Source organism: Oryctolagus cuniculus, chromosome 6 (genome assembly GCF_964237555.1).
Source record: "Oryctolagus cuniculus chromosome 6, mOryCun1.1, whole genome shotgun sequence".
NCBI classification, from domain to species: domain Eukaryota; kingdom Metazoa; phylum Chordata; class Mammalia; order Lagomorpha; family Leporidae; genus Oryctolagus; species Oryctolagus cuniculus.
In genome coordinates, this window is record NC_091437.1 from 102,150,492 (window position 1) to 102,169,287 (window position 18,796).

An 18,796-nucleotide genomic window follows, 5' to 3' on the forward strand; every position below is an offset into this window, starting at 1 on the left:
TCCTTCCTTTGATTTTGAAGTGTAGAAGAAAAGGAGGTTTAGAAAAAAGGAATCCTGAGAGAGGCTGAACCCTGTCTCACAGGGAAGATACTATGCTATGACCCAAATCACCACTGCTCTACTTCTGGTCTTCTTCCACATAATAACTTCACATGCCCAAATGACCATCTTCCTTCCCTTTCCCACCACACCACCAAAAACTTCTTCCAAAATCTACATCCCAAATCAAATACAAAACATTATATGGGAATTTTTAAAAAGAAAAATATTGTGAATAAAAATAATAAGTCATCCATTCACTTATTAAGTTCTAGGCGTGTCTTGCTTTTTTAAAACTTCCTATATCATGTAAGGGAGAATCGGATCCAATATTGTTTTCTTTCATATCTTCAGAATGGCTATAATTGGAAATAAGGTACTCAGCATAAAAACTGTCTCCAACAACAGAATTATAAAGATTCCACTGGGGCTGACGCTGTGGCACAGCGGGTTGAGGCCCTGGCCTGAAGCGCCGGCATCCCACATGGGCACTGGTTCGAGTCCCAGCTGCTCCTCCTCCAATTCAGCTCTCTGCTGTGGCCTGGGATAGCAGTGGAGGATGGCCCAAGTCCTTGGGCCCCTGTGCCCATGTGGGAGACCCGGAAGAGGCTCCTGGGTCCTGGTTTCAGATCGGCACAGCTCCAGCCATTGCAGCCATCTGGGGAGTGAGCCAGCAGATGGAGGACCTCTCTCTCTGCCTCTCCTTCTCTCTCTGTATAATTCTGTCTTTCAAATAAATAAAATAAATCTTTTTTTTTTTAACTTTTATTTAATGAATATACGTTTCCAAAGTACGAATAATGGATTACTATGGCTTCCCCCCCATACCGTCTCACCCACATCCCTCCCCTTTCCCACTCCCTCTCCCCTTCCATTCACATCAAGATTCATTTTCGATTATCTTAATATACAGAAGATCAGCTTAGTATACATTAAGTAAGGATTTCAACAGTTTGCTCCCACACAGAAACATAAAGTGAAAAATAATAGATGATTTTTTTTAATGATGATGAAATCAGATCAGACCTATTGTCATGTTTAATCCCAGTGAGAGTCAAGTTGGGAGTTGATAGTTTCTTTTCTTTTCTTTTTTTTTTTTTTTTTTTTTTTTTTACAGAGGATCAGTTTAGTATGCATTAAGTAAAGATTTCAACAGTTTGCACCCCCATAGAAACACAAAGTGAAATATATTATTTGAGTACTCATTATAGCATTAAATCTCAATGCACAGCACATTAAGGACAGAGATCCTACATGAGGAGTAAGTGCACAGTGACTCCTGTTGTTGACTTTACCAATTGACACTCCTGTCTATGGCATCAGTAATCTCCCTATGCTCCAGTCATGAGTTTCCAAGGCTATGGAAGCCCCTTGAGTTCTCCGACTCTTATCTTGTTTAGACAAGGTCATAGTCAAAGTGGAGGTTCTCTCCTCCCTTCAGAGAAAGGTACCTCCTTCTTTGAAGACCTGTTCTTTCCACTGGGATCTCACTCACAGAGATCTTTTGCCAGAGTGTCTTGGCTTTCCATGCCTGAAATACTCTCATGGGCTTTTCAGCCAGATCTGAATGCCTTTAGGGCTGATTCTGAGGCCAGAGTGCTATTTAGGGCATCTGCCATTCTATGAGTCTGCTGAGTATCTCACTTCCCATGTTGGATCACTCTCCCCTTTATTTATTCTATCGGTTAGTGTTAGCAGGTACTAGACTTGCTTATGTGCTCCCTTTGACTCTTAGTCCTTTCATTATGATCAATTGCGAACTGAAATTGATCACTTGGACTAGTGAGATGGCATTGGTACATGCCACCTTGATGGGATTAAATTGGAGTCCCCTGGTATGTTTCTAACTCTACCATTTGGGGCAAGTCAGCTTGAGCATGTCCCAAATTATATATCTCTTCCCTCTCTTATTCCTACTCTTATGTTTAACAGGGATCACATTTCAGTTAAATTTCAACACTTAAGAATAACTGTGTATTAATTACAGAATTGAATCAGTCATATTAAGTAGAACAGACAAAAAAACTACTAAGAGGGATAATGTATTAAGTTGTTGATTAACAGTCAGGGCTATGCTGATCAAGTCACCGTTTCCCATAGAGTCCCTTTCACTTCAACAAGTTTCCATTTTGGTGTTCAGTCAGTTGTCACCGATCAGGGAGAACATATGGTATTTGTCCCTTTGGGACTGGCTTATTTCACTCAGCATGATGTGTTCCAGATTCCTCCATTTTGTTGCAAATGACTGGATTTCGTTGTTTCTTACTGCAGTATAGTATTCTAAAGAGTACATATCCCATAATTTCTTTATCCAGTCTACCGTTGATGGGCATTTAGGTTGGTTCCAGGTCTTAGCTATTGTGAATTGTGCTGCAATAAACATTAGGCTGCAGACTGCTTTTTTGTTTGCCAATTTAAATTCCTTTGGGTAAATTCCAAGGAGTGGGATGGCTGGGTCGAACGGTAGGGTTATCTTCAGGTTTCTGAGGAATCTCCAGACTGATTTCCATAGTGGCTTAACCAGTTTGCATTCCCACCAACAGTGGGTTAGTGTCCCTTTTTCCCCACATCCTCGCCAGCATCTGTTGTTGGTAGATTTCTGTATGTGAGCCATTCTAACCGGGGTGAGGTGGAACCTCATTGTGGTTTTGATTTGCATTTCTCTGATTGCTAATGACCTTGAACATTTTTTCATGTGCCTGTTGGCCATTTGGATTTCCTCTTTTGAAAAATGTCTATTGAGGTCCTTGGCCCATCTCTTAATTGGGTTGTTGGTTTTGTTTTTGTGGAGTTTCTTGATCTCTTTGTAGATTCTGGTTATTAACCCTTTATCTGTTGCATAGTTTGCAAATATTTTTTCCCATTCTGACGGTTGTCTCTTCACTCTCCTGACTGTTTCTTTTGCAGTACAGAAACTTCTCAATTTGATGCAATCCCAATAGTTAATTTTGGCTTTGACTGCCTGTGCCTCCCGGGTCTTTTCCAGAAACTCTTTGCCTGTGCCAATATCTTGAAGGGTTTCTCCAATGTTCTCTAGTAACTTGATGGTGTCAGGTCGTAGATTTAGGTCTTTAATCCATGTTGAGTGGATTTTTGTGTAAGGTGTAAGGTAGGGGTCTTGCTTCATGATTCTGCACGTGGAAATCCAATTTTCCCAGCACCATTTATTGAATAGACTGTCCTTGCTCCAGGAATTAGTTTTAGATCCTTGATCAAATATAAGTTGGCTGTAGATGTTTGGGTTGATTTCTGGTATTTCAATTCTGTTCCATTGGTCTATCCTTCTGTTTCTGTACCAGTACCATGCTGTTTCGATTACAACTGCCCTGTAGTATGTCCTGAAATCTGGTATTGTGATGCCTCCGGCTTTGTTTTTGTTGTACAAGATTGCTTTAGCTATTCGAGGTCTCTTGTGCCTCCATATAAATTTCAGCACCAATTTTTCCAGATCTGAGAAGAAGGTCTTCGGTATCTTGATTGGTATTGCATTGAATCTATAAATTGCTTTTGGGAGAATGGACATTTTGATGATATTGATTCTTCCAATCCATGAGCATGGCAGATTTTTCCATTTCTTGGTATCCTCTTCTATTTCTTTCTTTAAGGTTTTGTAATTTTCATCGTAGAGATCTTTAACATCCTTGGTTAAGTTTATTCCAAGGTATTTGATTGTTTTTGTAGCTATTGTGAATGGGATTGATCTTAGAATTTCTTCCTCAGCCATGGCATTGTCTGTGTATACAAAGGCTGTTGATTTTTGTGCATTGATTTTATACCCTGCTACTTTGCCAAACTCTTCTATGAGTTCCAATAGTCTCTTGGTAGAGTTCTTTGGGTCCCCTAAATAAAGAATCATGTCATCTGCAAAGAGGGATAGTTTGAGTTCTTCCTTCCCAATTTGTATCCCTTTAATTTCTTTTTCTTGCCTAATAGCTCTGGCTAGAACCTCCAGAACTATATTGAATAGCAGTGGTGAGAGTGGACATCCCTGTCTGGTCCCAGATCTCAGTGGAAATGCTTCCAACTTTTCCCCATTCAATAGGATGTTGGCTGTGGGTTTTTCATAGATTGCTTTGATTGTATTGAGGAATGTTCCTTCCAAACCCAGTTTGCTTAGAGTTTTCATCATGAACGGGTGTTGTATTTTATCAAATGCTTTCTCGGCATCTATTGAGAGAATCATATGGTTTTTCTTCTGCAGTCTGTTAATGTGGTGTATCACATTGATTGTCTTGCGCACATTAAACCATCCCTGCATACCAGGGATAAATCCCACTTGGTCTGGGTGGATGATCTTTCTGATGTGTTGTTGTATTCTATTGGCAAGAATTTTATTGAGGATTTTTGCATCTATGTTCATCAGGGATATTGGTCTGTAATTCTCTTTCAGTGCTGCATCTTTTCCCGGCTTAGGAATTAAGGTGATGCTGGCTTCATAGAAAGAATTTGGGAGGATTCCCTCTTCTTCAATTGTTCTGAATAGTTTGAGAAGAATTGGAGTTAGTTCTTCTTTAAATGTCTGGTAGAATTCAGCAGTGAATCCATCTGGTCCTGGGCTTTTCTTTGTTGGGAGGGCCTTTATTACTGTTTCAATTTCTGTCTCAGTTATGGGTCTGTTTAGGTTTTCGATGTCTTCCTGGTTCAATTTAGGTAGGTTGCATGTGTCCAGGAATCTATCCATTTCTGGTAGGTTTCCCTGTTTGCTGGCATACAAGTCCTTGTAGTAATTTCTGATGATTCTTTTTATTTCTGTGGTGTCTGTTGTTACATTTCCTTTTTCATCTCTGATTTTATTGATTTGGGTCTTTTCTCTTCTTTTTTTAGTTAGTTGGGCCAATGGGGTGTCAATTTTGTTTATTTTTTCAAAAAACCAGCTCCTCGTTTGGCTGATTTTTTGTAATGTTTTTCTTGATTCAATCCTGTTGATTTCTTCTCTGATTTTAATTATTTCTCTTCTCCTACTAGATTTGGGTCTGGTTTGCTGTAGGTTTTCTAGATCCTTGAGGTGAATAGAAAGCTCATCTATTTGGTGCCTTTCCAATTTCTTGATGTAGGCACCTATTGATATAAACTTTCCTCTTAACACTGCTTTTGCTGCGTCCCATAAGTTTTGGTATGTTGTGCTGTTATCCTCATTTACTTCCAGAAAGTTTTTGATTTCTCTTTTGATTTCTTCTATGACCCATTGTTCATTCAGGAGCATGTTGTTCAATCTCCATGTGTTTGCGTATGCTCTAGGGATTCCTGAGTTGTTCATTTCCAACTTCATTCCTTTATGGTCTGAGAAGCTGCATGGTATGATTCTAATTCTTTTGAATTTGCTGAGACTTGCTTTATGGCCTAGTATGTGGTCAATCCTAGAGAAGGTTCCATGTACTGCTGAGAAGAATGTATAATCTTTAGCTGTAGGATTGAAAGTTCTGTATATATCTGTTAGATCCATTTGGGCTATAGTGTCGTTTAAATCTACTGTATCCTTGTTGATCTTCTGTCCTATTGATCTGTCTATTTCTGAGAGTGGAGTATTGAAGTCCCCCAGTACTATTGTATTGGGGTCTAAGTCTCCCTTTAAGTCCGTTAACAAATCTTTTAGATAAACCGGTGCCCTGTAGTTAGGTGCATATACATTGATAATTGTTATGTCTTCCTGTTGAATTGATCCCTTAATCATTATGTAGTGTCCCTCTTTGTCTCTCTTAATGGTTTTTGTGGTAAAGTTTATGGTGTCTGATATTAAGATGGCTACGCCTGCTCTTTTTTCATTTCTGTTGGCATGGTATATCTTTTTCCAGCCTTTCACTTTCAGTCTGTATGGATCTTTGTTGGAAAGATGTGTTTCTTGTAAGCAGCAAATAGATGGGTTTTGTTTTTTAACCCAATCAGCCAAACGGTGTCTTTTAACTGGACAGTTCAGGCCATTCACGTTCAATGTGACTAATGATAAGTGGTAACTTTGCCCTGCCATTTGCCAAAGATAAGTTCTAATATATGCTTTGAATTCCCTGTGATCTTTTGCTGTGAGCTTTCCTTCCTTGGTTTCCTTCCTTTACCTTCTTTCATATTGATGACCGTGTTTCTTTGTTTCTGTGTGTAACACATCTTTAAGCATCTTTTGTAGGGCTGGACGAGTGGCAACAAATTCTTTCAATTTCTGTTTGTTATGAAAAGTCTTTATTTCACCTTCATTCACAAATGATAGCTTTGCAGGGTATAATATTCTGGGCTGGCAGTTGTTCTCTCTTAGTACCTGGGCTATATCTTGCCATTCCCTCCTAGCTTGTAGAGTTTCTGGTGAGAAGTCAGCTGTGAGTCTGATTGGAGATCCTCTGAGAGTAATCTGACGTTTCTCTCTTGCACATTTTAGGATCTTTTCTTTATGTTTCACTGTGGAGAGTTTAATTACAACGTGCCGTGGTGAGGGTCTCTTTTGGTCGTGTTTATTAGGGGTTCTGTGAGCTTCCTGTACTAGGATTTCTCTGTCCTTCTCCAAACCTGGGAAATTTTCTGCTAATATCTCACTAAAAAGGCCTTCTAATCCTTTCTCCCTCTCCATGCCTTCAGGAACTCCTAGAACCCGAATGTTGGGTTTTTTAATAGTATCCTGAAGATTCCCGACAATATGTTTCAGATTTCTAATTTCCTCTTCTTTTCTTTGGTCTGACTGTATCCTTTCCTGTTCTCTGTCTTCTAAGTCCGAAATTCTCTCTTCTGCTTCTCCCATTCTGTTTGTAAGGCTCTCTATTGTGTTTTTCATTTGATCTATTGAATTCTTCACTTCAGTCACTATCCCAGTTTCCTGTTGTACTAGTTGTTTCGTTTCATTTTGATTCCTCCTTAATATTTCATTTTCACGAGAGAGATTTTCTATCTTGTCCATTAAGGATTTCTGTAGTTCAAGAATTTGTTTTTGAGAACTTCTTAATGTTCTTATCAATTTTTTGAGATCTGCTTCTTGCATTTCTTCTATGTCATCATCCTCATAATCTTGAATTGGGGTGTCTTTTTCATTTGAGGGCTTCATGGTGACTTCCTTGTCTTTATTACCTTGGTTTTTGCGTTTGTTATTTGTCATATTGGAGATATTTGGTTTCTTCACTGTGGTGCTTTTTCTTGTTATACTATGACTCTAGATTAAGTGGACTATCTGTTTTTGATGGAGCCTTAGGGCTTGAGATGGGTGTGGCCTGAGAGCTCTGTTTGGTGTGCCAAAGGTGACACTCCCAGGTTAGGCGTGGTAAACCTCTCTCTCTCTCTCTCTCTCTTTTTTTTTTTGATTCAACAGGGAAGTTATTCTGCACAGCTGAACAAAGTTGGAGGTAGTTAGCAGGCAAATGATATACCCACAGGAGCCAGAGATCAGAAGCTCTTTCCCAAGGACCACACAGGGAATCTGTTCGGCCCTTAGAGTGGGCTCAAATTCTCCTTCAGTCTCCCACTGGGTTGCCAAAGTTACGGAATTGTAGCGTCTCTGGAGAGTGCTCACGTGAATTCCGTGAGTTCTCTCCCCCCCCCGTCTCTTTTTTCATAGTCTCAGTTCAGTAGCACCATAAATTTACTAAGTCCTAATCTCCTGTTAATTCGCCCCACCCAGAGTCAGGTTTTACTGCTAGGTTCAGGGCCGGTGCAGACCTGAGGTCGCTCTGCTTATGATGTATGTCCAAGATGGCGCCTGCTCTTTGTCTTGCTCGCCCTTGAGAGGTGAGCGGAGAGAGAGAAACCCGTGTCCATACCAGTCACCTTTTTTTTTTTCCCTCTCTCTCTCTTCCAGTTAGCTTGGTGAAGTCCCCCCCGCCCCGGGGGTCGTTCCCTCTAGTCTCCTCTCTCCGCTTGCCTGCCGGTGTCTCGGGTTATTGAGGTTCGGCTCACCTCGCGTTCCAGCGCTGGTGTGTTGAGTCTGCCGCTGATGTCCCGAACTGTGGGCTCCCACGCTCTCCACGCAGGTCTGCTCCCCTTCCAGCGCCGATGTGTGGACTCGGAGCCCTGGACTTCCCAAGTCTCCCCGCTGTTGCACTCCCCTTCGAGCACTTGCGCGCAGACCCTGCAGCTTGCGCAGCTCCGTCCCTCGGCTCGGCTTCCGCGGCTCAGTCCCGCGGCTCGGTCCTGCGGTTCGGCTTTCGCGCGCGGTGGGCGACCTTGTTCTCCCAGTAGGTCCTCCGATTCACGCCCACTGGATCCAGAAGAGTTTTGTCTGCAATATTTTCCTGGTTCTTTTTTCTGAGGCTACCGTAACTCCCCTTTTATTAAACTAAATTTTCCCGGACTATCGGTGCGCGCCCTCACTATTCCGCCATCTTGGCTCCGCCAAATAAAATAAATCTTTAAAAAAAAGATTCCCTAGTGTTTACTATAATTGCTTTTAATGTATCAGCTTTATGGCTGAATGTCAGTGGTTCTCTGGGAAAAAAAAAGAACTTTATTTATTTGAAAGGCAGAATCACAGAGACAGGGAGATTCAGAGAGAGAGACCTTCCACCTGCTGGGTACCTTCCTAGATGGCCACAGTGGCTGTGGGGCTAAGCCAGGCCTCATCCAGATCTCCAGCATGGGTGATCAAGGCCCAAACCAATAGCAGGGAGCTGGATTGGAAGTTGAACAGCCAGGACTCAAACCTGCACTCATATGGGATGCATTCATTGCAGGCTGCTATGTCACAACACCACCCCTATCCCTAGCACTTTCATATTATATCATATTGATTATTCACTTTATAATTATTCAATTTATAGTATAAATTGATTATTAAAACATGTTGAGTGTTTTAATTGGTACTATTTCAAATAGAGTAGCTACCTGAATCTAGCCTATCCATGGAATTAGATTGTTTTAAATATAATAATTGGAAAGTATTACAATCTCTAGCTATTGATTATTGTCAAGCAAGTGGAATTTATCAAATTCAAATTTATTAAATCAAAGCTATAGCAAGAGAGGGAGAGACAGAGAGAGGAGAGAGATCTGTGATCCACTGGTTCACTCCTCAAATGGCCACAATGACCAGGGCTGGGCCAGGTTCAAACCGGGAGCATGGAGCTTCATTCAGGACTCCCAAGTAGGTACAGGGTCCCAAGCACTTGGACCATCTTCTGCTGCTTTCCCAGGTGCATCAGCAGGGAATTGAATTGGAAGTGGAACAGCCTAGACCTGAATCCATGACTAAATGAGATGCTGTCACTACAGTGACTTAACTCATTGCACCACGGCACTGACTACCATTGGAATTTTTTACATGCAGATACATCACTGAATGAGTATCAGAAGGACAATTATAGCAATAGCAGAATGTTTTTTGAAGAAAATTTCAAAGGAGGTTTGCTTGCCTTAGGGAACTAAAACTTGTAATTTTATGCTTATACAAACTTTTAAGAATATTTGTTAAGTCAACAACAGGAGTCACTGTGCACTTAACTCCTCATGTAGGATCTTTGTCCTTAGTGTGCTGTACATTAAGATTTAATGCTATAACTAGTACTCAAACAGTATTTTTCACTGTATGTTTCTGTGTGGGAGCAAACTGTTGAAATCTTTACTTAATGTATGCTAAACTGATCTTCTGTATATAAAGAGAATCGAAAATGAATCTTGATGTGAATGGAAGGGGAGAGGGAGTGGGAAAGGGGAGGGTTGCGGGTGGGAGGGACGTTATGGGGGGGAAGCCATTGTAATCCATAAGCTGTACTTTGGAAATTTATATTCATTAAATAAAAGTTTGAAAGCAAAAAATAAAAATAAAAATAAAAAAAAAAAACAGAAAAAAAAGAATATATATCCAATTGAGTTAGATTAAGTCATCAAGTACCTATTGGTATGAGTGATATTTTTACAAAGGACCTAGGTAGTGATTCTCAGAAGGTTGGACTTACGTCATATTAATTTGTCTACTTGAAAAAGGAAAATTTTTAGAAAAAATATCACAATTGTCTTTCAAAGGACACATCTATTGTCTTCCCATATTAGCTGATCTTTAATGCTCTCTTGAACTTCAGATGTTAATTTATCAGTCCCTATATATATATATATATATGTATGTATATATACACACACACACACAGACACACAAATACCCAGTCCCGAAATGTTGGCCAAATCCATTATCTCTTTTTTTTTTTTTTTCATTCTGCATTCAGGCAGAAGTGAGTTACTGAAAAAGTCCAGAACTGTGGTGACTGGGACTTTCTTAGTGAGTTTATAAAATCCGACTTTAACCTATAGATACTTTCTAGCAGCTTTCTGTGGCAGGGTATATTTAGCATACTGGCTGTTTTAGACGCTTAGTCCTCAGTTTAGGACTCATAGTCCTCAGTTTCTCAAAGCTTTCTAATCTATTATTCTCAAGAAAAATGAAGATCATGTGGTATTAGCTACCTGAACATCCAAATTCAATTTTTTTCAACCTTTCTCTAGTTTCTTTTTCATACGGGTTCAGAGAAGGAAGGCCATGCTTTCTTTAATCACATGCAACTTTTCATTCATGCAGGCAGTCATCTGTTGAATTTCCACTCAACTTTGAGCCAAGACTTCAAGTGGAGTTGGTAATACAGATCATAAGACCTGAGCCCCCAAATTTAAGAAATTCATTCTCTGTTGAGGAAAACTGGCCAGGAAATAATTGTGATAATATTATGTCTTTAAACATACAATTATTTAATTACATTGGGAAATGAATAAAATGAGGTGTACTGAGGAGACTATGTCCAATAAGAAGAGTTAGGATAGAACACTGGTGGAAATTAGTTTTTCAAAAAAAGAAGAGTAGTAAACTAAACTAAATGAAAGTAGTTAGAAAGAAAAAAAAGCAGAATTTATGTGCCAAAGAGAAAAGATATTTCAGGAATATTAGAAGTGTATAGCTTGCTGCAGAGAAGTAAATAAGAGGAAAATTTTGAAGAGAACACTGATGCTTATAATTAAGGAATTTATTGGAGTAGTATATACAAAGAAGTTCTAAAATTGTGCTTTAAATGATAATGATACTGTCATTGAAATCATTCTAAGAAATTTCCCAAATTTACATCTGCAATACTTAGGCTATGGAAACTCAAAAACCAAGAATTAAATTATTTATTTTATTAAAGAATCAAACTGTTTATCTTTGATTTGTGGCTACCATTCCTTTTCTTCCTACAGGTTAGAAGAGGACAAAGTCAGTTTGAAAGGATGCTGTGGTATAGAAATGAAGAGATGTTTTCTCCCTCTTGCTTTCACTCAAAAGGTATAGTTAAAATCAAAAATGGCAAATTCACCTTGGTAGGAATTCCATTTTAAGCAGTGAATTTCTTTTTTCTTTTAAACTTTTATTTAGTAAATATAATTTTCCAAAGTACAGTTTATGGATTACAATGGCTTTTCCCCCCCATAACTTCCCTCCCACCTGCAACCCTCCCATATCCCACTCCCTCTCCCCTTCCATTCACATCAAGATTTATTTTCAATTATCTTTATATACAGAAGATCAATTTAGCATATATTAAGTAAAGATTTCATCAGTTTGCACCCACACAGAACATAAAGTGTAAAATACTATTTCAGTACTAGTTATAGCATTAATTCACATTGAACTACACATTAAGGACAGAGATCCTACATGAGGAGTAAGCACACAGTGACTCCTGTTGTTGACTTAACAATTTGACACTCTTGTTCTTAAGAGGTAGGCTTCAATAGTGTAATGAGTGTGGAGCTGGATGATAATGAAGAAAGAATAAGGGATAATGCAGGGAAGAAAGCAAGTGCAGAAAGATGAGACAATATGGTTCAGGGAATCAAGGCTGAGGGAAGTCAATTTAGAAACAAGGGGAGGGACAAAATTGGGGGAGGGGAGGAAGAGGTGAGCATACTTGTTAGCAGAAGAAAGGAACCCTGGTGAAAAGTTGAGTTTGAGCACACTGGAAAGAGGGGCTGGTCTTGTGGCTTATCCAGTAAAGCTGCTGCTTGCAATGCCAGCATCCCATATGGGCACCAGGGTGTTTCCTGGCTGCTCCACTCCTAATCCATCTCCCTGCTAATGGCAGAATTTGGGCCCCATCCATCCACATGGGAAACCAAGATGGAATTCTAGTCTCTCAGCTTCAGGTTGGCCCAGCCCTGGCTGTTGTTGCCACTTGGGGAGTGAACCAGTGGATGGAAAATATCTTTTTCCCCTCTCTCTGTAACTCTGCGTTTCAAGTGAATAAATAAAAAAAGTTTTTAAAAATAAATTAAATTAAAAATTAAGACATTAGAAAAAAGGAAGAAATAGCTGAGGGCAAAAGAACCCAAGTGAGAGAAAAATATTGGAAAAAATTAAAAATAAAAGAATAAAATTAAACATCACACAGAGTAAAAGAATAGATCTTTTTTCTCCAGACCCTCAATGAAAGGAAGAAAGTAAGTGCAAATCATCAATTATGCAAATACAGAGGCTTCCAAGATGGTGGAGTAGGGAGGGAGTTTACTGCTCCAGTCTAGAAGATAGTTTTTTTTTGTTTTTTGTTTTTTTTTTTGACAGGCAGAGTGGACAGTGAGAGAGAGAGAGAGACAGAGAGAAAGGTCTTCCTTTGCCGTGGGTTCACCCTCCAATGGCCACTGCAGCTGGCGCACCATGCCTATCTGAAGGCAGGAGCCAGGTGCTTCTCCTGGTCTCCCGTGGGGTGCAGGGCCCAAGCACTTGGACCACCCTCTACTGCCTTCCTGGGCAGAGAGACAGAGAGAAAGGTCTTCCTTTGCCGTTGGTTCACCCTCCAATGGCCGCCGCAGCAGGTGCAGGAGCCAGGTACTTCTCCTGGTCTCCCATTGGGTGCAGGGCCCAAGTACTTGGGCCATCCTCCACTGCACTCACTGGCCACAGCAGAGAGCTGGCCTGGAAGAGGGGCAACCGGGACAGAATCTGGTGCCCCAACCGGGACTAGAACCTGGTGTGCCGGCACCGCAAGGCGGAGGATTAGCCTAGTGAGCCACGGCGCCGGCCTAGAAGATAGTTTTTAAGAGGTGGAGAGAGTGCAGTCTCAGGGAAGAGTAAGGAAGAAAATGGCAGAGGAAACTCTATGCAAATTAGAGGGACAAGGAAGGTATGGAGGCCCGCAACTCAGGACCCCAGCAGCTGAGAGCTTCAGCACCAGTGTTGGAGAGTGAGGTAAGACCAGACTGCAGCAGCACAAGCCAGTGGTGATAAAGCTGCAGAAAGAGCCTAGAGGGAACGCAGCTTGGAGCCCAGTGAAGAACAGCGAACTTGTCAAACTAGAGTAGAAAAGCAAAAAAAAAAAAAAAAAAAAAAAGGAAGGGCATGTTTCTCTCTCCCCATCACCATGCAATGGTGTCTGTAACAAGCTGATAGAGCTGGAGCCATTTTGGACAGTTTCTGTCTGTGCCCAGGAACCAGCTGAGTAGAAATTCCTGACTCTGGTGGGGATAACAGATAGGCGGCTGGGTGCCCATGGCTGTGGGAGGCTTGTGTGCCAGGACTGTGAAAAAGCTGAGGCTGTATGGGAGGGCTCACAGTGTGGCTGAAACTTTGGGCAGTCACTGTGGGAGGTTCCACATGCTCAGGGATCCCTGGTTACCTGGTGAGAGACACTGCCGGGGAATCTGATCTTACACTGAGAACTGAACAGATCCTTTGTGTGGTTCAGAGCAGATGAATATTATACCCACTTGGGGCTAGCTCTCAGGCACTGGTCTCCTTTAAGGAAAGGAGCTCAGCTGAGCAGAGTAAACCTCCATTCTGAAAAAAGGAAAAAAGAGATTTAACATGCCAAACCTGAGTGTGTCACCTTAGACACACCCTTCACCCTGGAGAACTGAACGGAATTCCCTGGCCACACCCACTACAGGCCTCTGGATATTTACTGAATGCAGACACTACACTAATCTACAGAGGCATAGTACAAAGATAAAAGCCACCACAGTGAACAAAACAAGAAGAAACCAAGGAATATCTCCACAAATGCTGAATAACAAATGCACCAATTCAAAAAACAAGAATTAGAAAGACAACATGGCATTCTCAAAAAGAACATAATGCTTCAAGACTACAATGTGAAGATGATATTGAAGTAATGACAAAAATGGAATTCGAAAAATTGGTCATCAGTTTACATAGAAGTAATCAGCCATTCTATGGGTCTGCTGTGTATCCCGCTTCCCATGCTGGATCATTCTCTCCTTTTTAAATCTATCAGTTATTATTGGCAGACACTAGTTTGTTTATGTGATCCCTTTGACACTTAATCCTATCATTATGATCAATTATGAACTTAAACTGATCACTTCGATTAGTAAGATGGCACTGGTACATGCCACCTTAATGGGATTGAATTGGAATCCCCTGGCACGTTTCTAGCTCTACCATTAGGGGCAAGTCCGATTGAGCATGTGCCAAACTGTACATCTCCTTCTTCTCTTATTCCCACTCTTATATTTAACAGGGATCACTCAGCAGACTCAAAGAATGGCAGATGTCCTAAACAGCACTCTGGCCTCAGAATCAGCCCTTAAAGCATTAAAAGGAGGTACCTTTCTCTGACGGGAGGAGAGAACTTCCACTTTGACTATGGCCTTGTCTAAATAAAATCAGAGTTGGCGAACTCAAGAGGTTTCCACAGACTTGGCAGCTCATGACAAGAGCCTTGGGTGATCACTGACGTCATAAGTAAGAGTATCAGTTGTTAAATCAACAACGGGAGTCAATGTGCACCTACTCCCCATGTAGGATCTCTGTCCTTAATGTGTTGTACTATGTGAATTAATGGTAAAACTACTACTCAAACAGTACTCTATACTTTGTGTGTCTGTGTGGGTGCAGTCTGTTGAAATCATTACTTAGTATATACTAAGTTAATCTTCTGTATATAAAGATAATTGAAAATGAATCTTGATGAAGAATGGGGAGGGAGTGGGAGATGGGATGGTTGCAGGTTGGAGGGAGGTTATGGGGAGAAAAACTGCTATAATCCAAAAGTTGTACTTTGGAAATTTATATTTATTAAATAAAAGTTGAAAAAAAAGAAATAATCAGAAGCAAATGAGTGAAACTCTGGAATCCGTACATGAAATGAAAGAAAATTTCTCCCACGGAATTGAGATCTTAAAGAAAAATCAAAATGAAATAAGAAATTCAATAGCATAAATAAAAAATGCAGTGAAGAGCCTTAACAACAGAATCGGTGAAGCAGAAGAAAGAATAACTGACTTAGAAAACAAAGACGGGAAATTATACAGTCAGACCAAAACCAAGAAGAGAAAGTTAGAAAATGAAAAAACACTGTTTGGAATCTATAGGATACTATCAAATTACTCAACATATGGGTTCTAGGAATTCTTGAAGGCATGGAAAGAGAGAAAGAATCAGAAGACCATTTTCATGAAATAATAACAGAAAACTTGCCTAATTTGGAGGAAGAAAGGGACATCCAAATACAGGAAGTACATAAAACCCCTAAGACATAACCAGAAAAGATCTTTACCAGGACACACTGTAATCAAACTCACCACAGTAAAACACAATGAAAAGATTCTAAAATGTGCACAAGAGAAACACCTGATTACTTTCAGAGGATCTCCAATTAGACACACAGTGGACTTATCAAAAAATCCTACAAACTGGGAGAGAATGTTGAGATATATTCCAAGTCTTAAGAGAAAAAAAACTGTCAACCCAGAATACTATACCCTGCAAAGCTCTCATTTATGAATGAAGGTTAAATAAAGACCTTCTATAACAAACAGAAATTGAAAGAATTTCTTCACTACCCATCCAGCCCTGCAAAAGATGCTTAAGGATATGCACACAGAAACATAGTCATAATTACAAACGAAAGTAAAGGAAGAAAATCTCCTAGTAAAAGTACAAAAGTAATTCAAAGTAAAAAATAGGAATATTTTTGGGAAAATGGCAAGGCAAAATTGTTGCTTACTAATAGTCACCTTGAATGCAAATGGCCTCAATCCTCCAATTAAAAGACACAGACTTACTCAATGAATTAAAAAACAAAACCCATCTATTTTCTGTCTGCAAGAAACACATCTCACCAAAAAATATGCATGCAGACTGAAAGTGAAAGGATGGAGAAAGATTCCTTGCTAACAGAAACCCAAAATGACCTGGTGTAGCCATCCTAATATCAGACAAAATAGACAGTAACACAAAACTTTAAAAAAAAAAAAAAAGCAAAGAAGGGTGATGTAATGATTAAGGGATCAATTCAACAGGAAGATGTCACTATCATAAACGTATATGCACCTGATTACAGGGCACCTGGCTATTTAAAAGAAATATCAAGTGATCTAAATGGAGACATAGACTCAAATACAATAGTAATGGGGTTCTTCAATATCCCACTTTCAGTAATGGACAGATCAACCAGACAGAAAATCAGCAAGGAAATAATATCTGTGACAACTAATAGAGCACCTAAAATGAAATCTGTGAAAGTGAAATTGACACTTCAAGAAGGGATGACTTGAGTGGCCCTTGTCTTGACTGTCAAGGAACAGTTTTTGTGTTTTTTTTTCTTTATAATATTTGTTGAACTCTTACTTAACATAGAGTTAATCATATATGTATAAAATCAATTGAGGTTGGATCTCATTAAAAAATAAGAGTGGGAATGAGGAGAGGGAGGAAGAAGTTTTAACTGTAAAGCTATATAGTTCTGCATGCATTCCTTTAGACTTACATCTAAGCATACAGTTTAAAACCTTGCCATGGGACTCCAAATCCCATTAATCTGGGTGGTAAGCATGCCATCCTAAGTGTTAAAGTGATTATATTAAGTGTGAAAATGAACATATAGAGGGGCTGGCACTGTGGTATAGTGGGTAAAAATGCCACTTGTAGTGCCTGCATCCTATTTGGGGACTAGTTCGAGTCCTGGCTGCTCCACTTCTGATCCAGCTCTCTGCTATGGCCTGGGAAAGCAGTAGAAGATGGCTCAAATCCTTGGGCTCCTGCACCCGTGTGGGAGACCCAGAAGAAGCTCCTGGCTCCTGGCTCCTGGCTTCAGATCGGCACAGTTCCAACCATTGTGGTCAAGTGGGGAGTGAACCAGAGGATGGAAGACCTCTCTTTCTCTCTGCCTCTCCTTCTCTCTCTGTGTAACTCTGATTTTCAAGTAAATAAATAAATAAATCTTTAACAGAAAAAAAAGAAGTGAACTGTCTCTGGTAATTATTTGCAGAGAGTGTTAAATAAATGAAAATTGAAGGAAATCTGAGTTAAGAGTATAGGAAGAAGTCCCCCTCTCTGCTGTGGCCTGGAAACTCAGTGGAGGATGGCCCAAGTGCTTGGGCCCCGCACCCGCATGGGAGACCAGGAGGAAGCACCTGGCTCCAGGAGGAAGCACCTGCCTCCTGGCTTCAGGTCAGCGCAGCATGCAGGCCATAGTGGCCATTTTGGGGGAGAACCAAAGGAAGGAAGACCTTTCTCTCTGTCTCTCTCTCTCACTGTCTAACTATGCCTGTCCAAAAAAAAAAAAAAAAGATAAGAAGAAAGGCAGAAATCCATGCACACTACACAATGTTTATTCACTCTGTAGAAACTGCTCAGGGACAATGATGAACTGAAGGGGTCAGTAGTCATCAGACACTCACAAAATTAGATAGTTTAGAATCTCAAAGGCAGAGAACTACCAAAATGGAGGTATTCTAATGTTAACCCTGCATCTGCCACAATACCTAGATGTGACAGAGAAGCTCGTGCAATATATATGTTTAAGAGTAAGAGAGAAGACCACCAAGCTGCAATCAGAGTACCTTGATTGCTGTCGCAGTTTAAAGAATGATTAGACAACAAGAAGATTGCTCCTGGAGAGCATACACCTTAGAACCTATCTCAGAATAGGGGATGGGTGAGGATGAAAGCTGGAAAAGAAACCTTGGGTCAAAGCTGTACCACAATAGTAGCAATATGAGAATCACTTTTGGAAAAGATTAGAAGAGTAGAAAACGAAGATCCAAACAGGAAAGAGAAATAATTACGAAAGATGAGCCCCAAAGTGCAATCAGGGTTCTTCCTATGAACTTCAGATCCTACACCATGCCATCCACCACACAATCTTTTTAGGATTTTGATCCGTGGATCGCACTGTTCCTTTTCCTTGTCATTTTTATGAGTCCAGTATTGATGGCCTTTTCAGCAGGCTGTTCTCATTGTTTCTGCACTTCAATTCTCAAGTGACTTTAATTTTGATTCTTCAGCAGGTCATTCTAGAGCATTCTGTTGACATCTTTCCAGCTGGATGATCTCATTAGTCATACTAAGTTTAAACTTCAACTACCCCAGGATTTTCTATCCTTTGCCAATCCTTATTTGAATGGCTTGGGCTCATCACATACCTACTTTTCCCTTCTTTGTGAAATAGCACTTGATGCCTACTATAAGGCACATTCTGAAAGAAACTGAATTCTTTACATGTATTTTCTGTTTCTATTTCTTCCCAAAAATCATGACATAAGAACATCATGTTCCCCATTTAGCTCAAACATTTGAAGTGACTTCCCAAGGGTCACAGAACTGAAAAATTGTTAGAGCCTGGAAGTGAAAAGTAGTCAAGGCTTCCAAGGTTGTTTGCACTCACTATGCTGAATGTCTTTTCTAAATACTCCTTCCTTGCATGACCTGGATCTCACGATCAATCTTGTAACCACTGCTTACCCCAACAGCCTTAATTTCCTTTCCTTTAGTACATTTATATACACCAAACCAGTCTCTAATTCTGAGGCAACTTGGTTGCCTGTACTCATCATGCCTATTTCCAGACTGTTAAGTGTTGTTGGAGAAAATTAA

At 40.2% G+C, this 18,796-nt stretch overlaps 1 protein-coding gene across 3 annotated transcripts in view; it reads right to left on the reverse strand.

Moving 5' to 3' along the window:
• Positions 1-18,796, reverse strand: part of PEX2 (peroxisomal biogenesis factor 2) — a 754,438-nt gene that overhangs the window by 261,145 nt on the left and 474,497 nt on the right. The window contains exon 4 of one of the 3 annotated variants that reach the window (XM_070075245.1): positions 1,135-3,543. The exons of the other annotated variants lie outside the window; for them this stretch is intronic. Within the exon in view, the coding sequence (XP_069931346.1) occupies positions 2,180-3,543 (1,364 nt within the window). The 3' untranslated portion in view covers positions 1,135-2,179. Of the gene's footprint in view, positions 1-1,134; positions 3,544-18,796 lie in introns of those variants that run through there. 3 annotated transcript variants of the gene reach the window in all.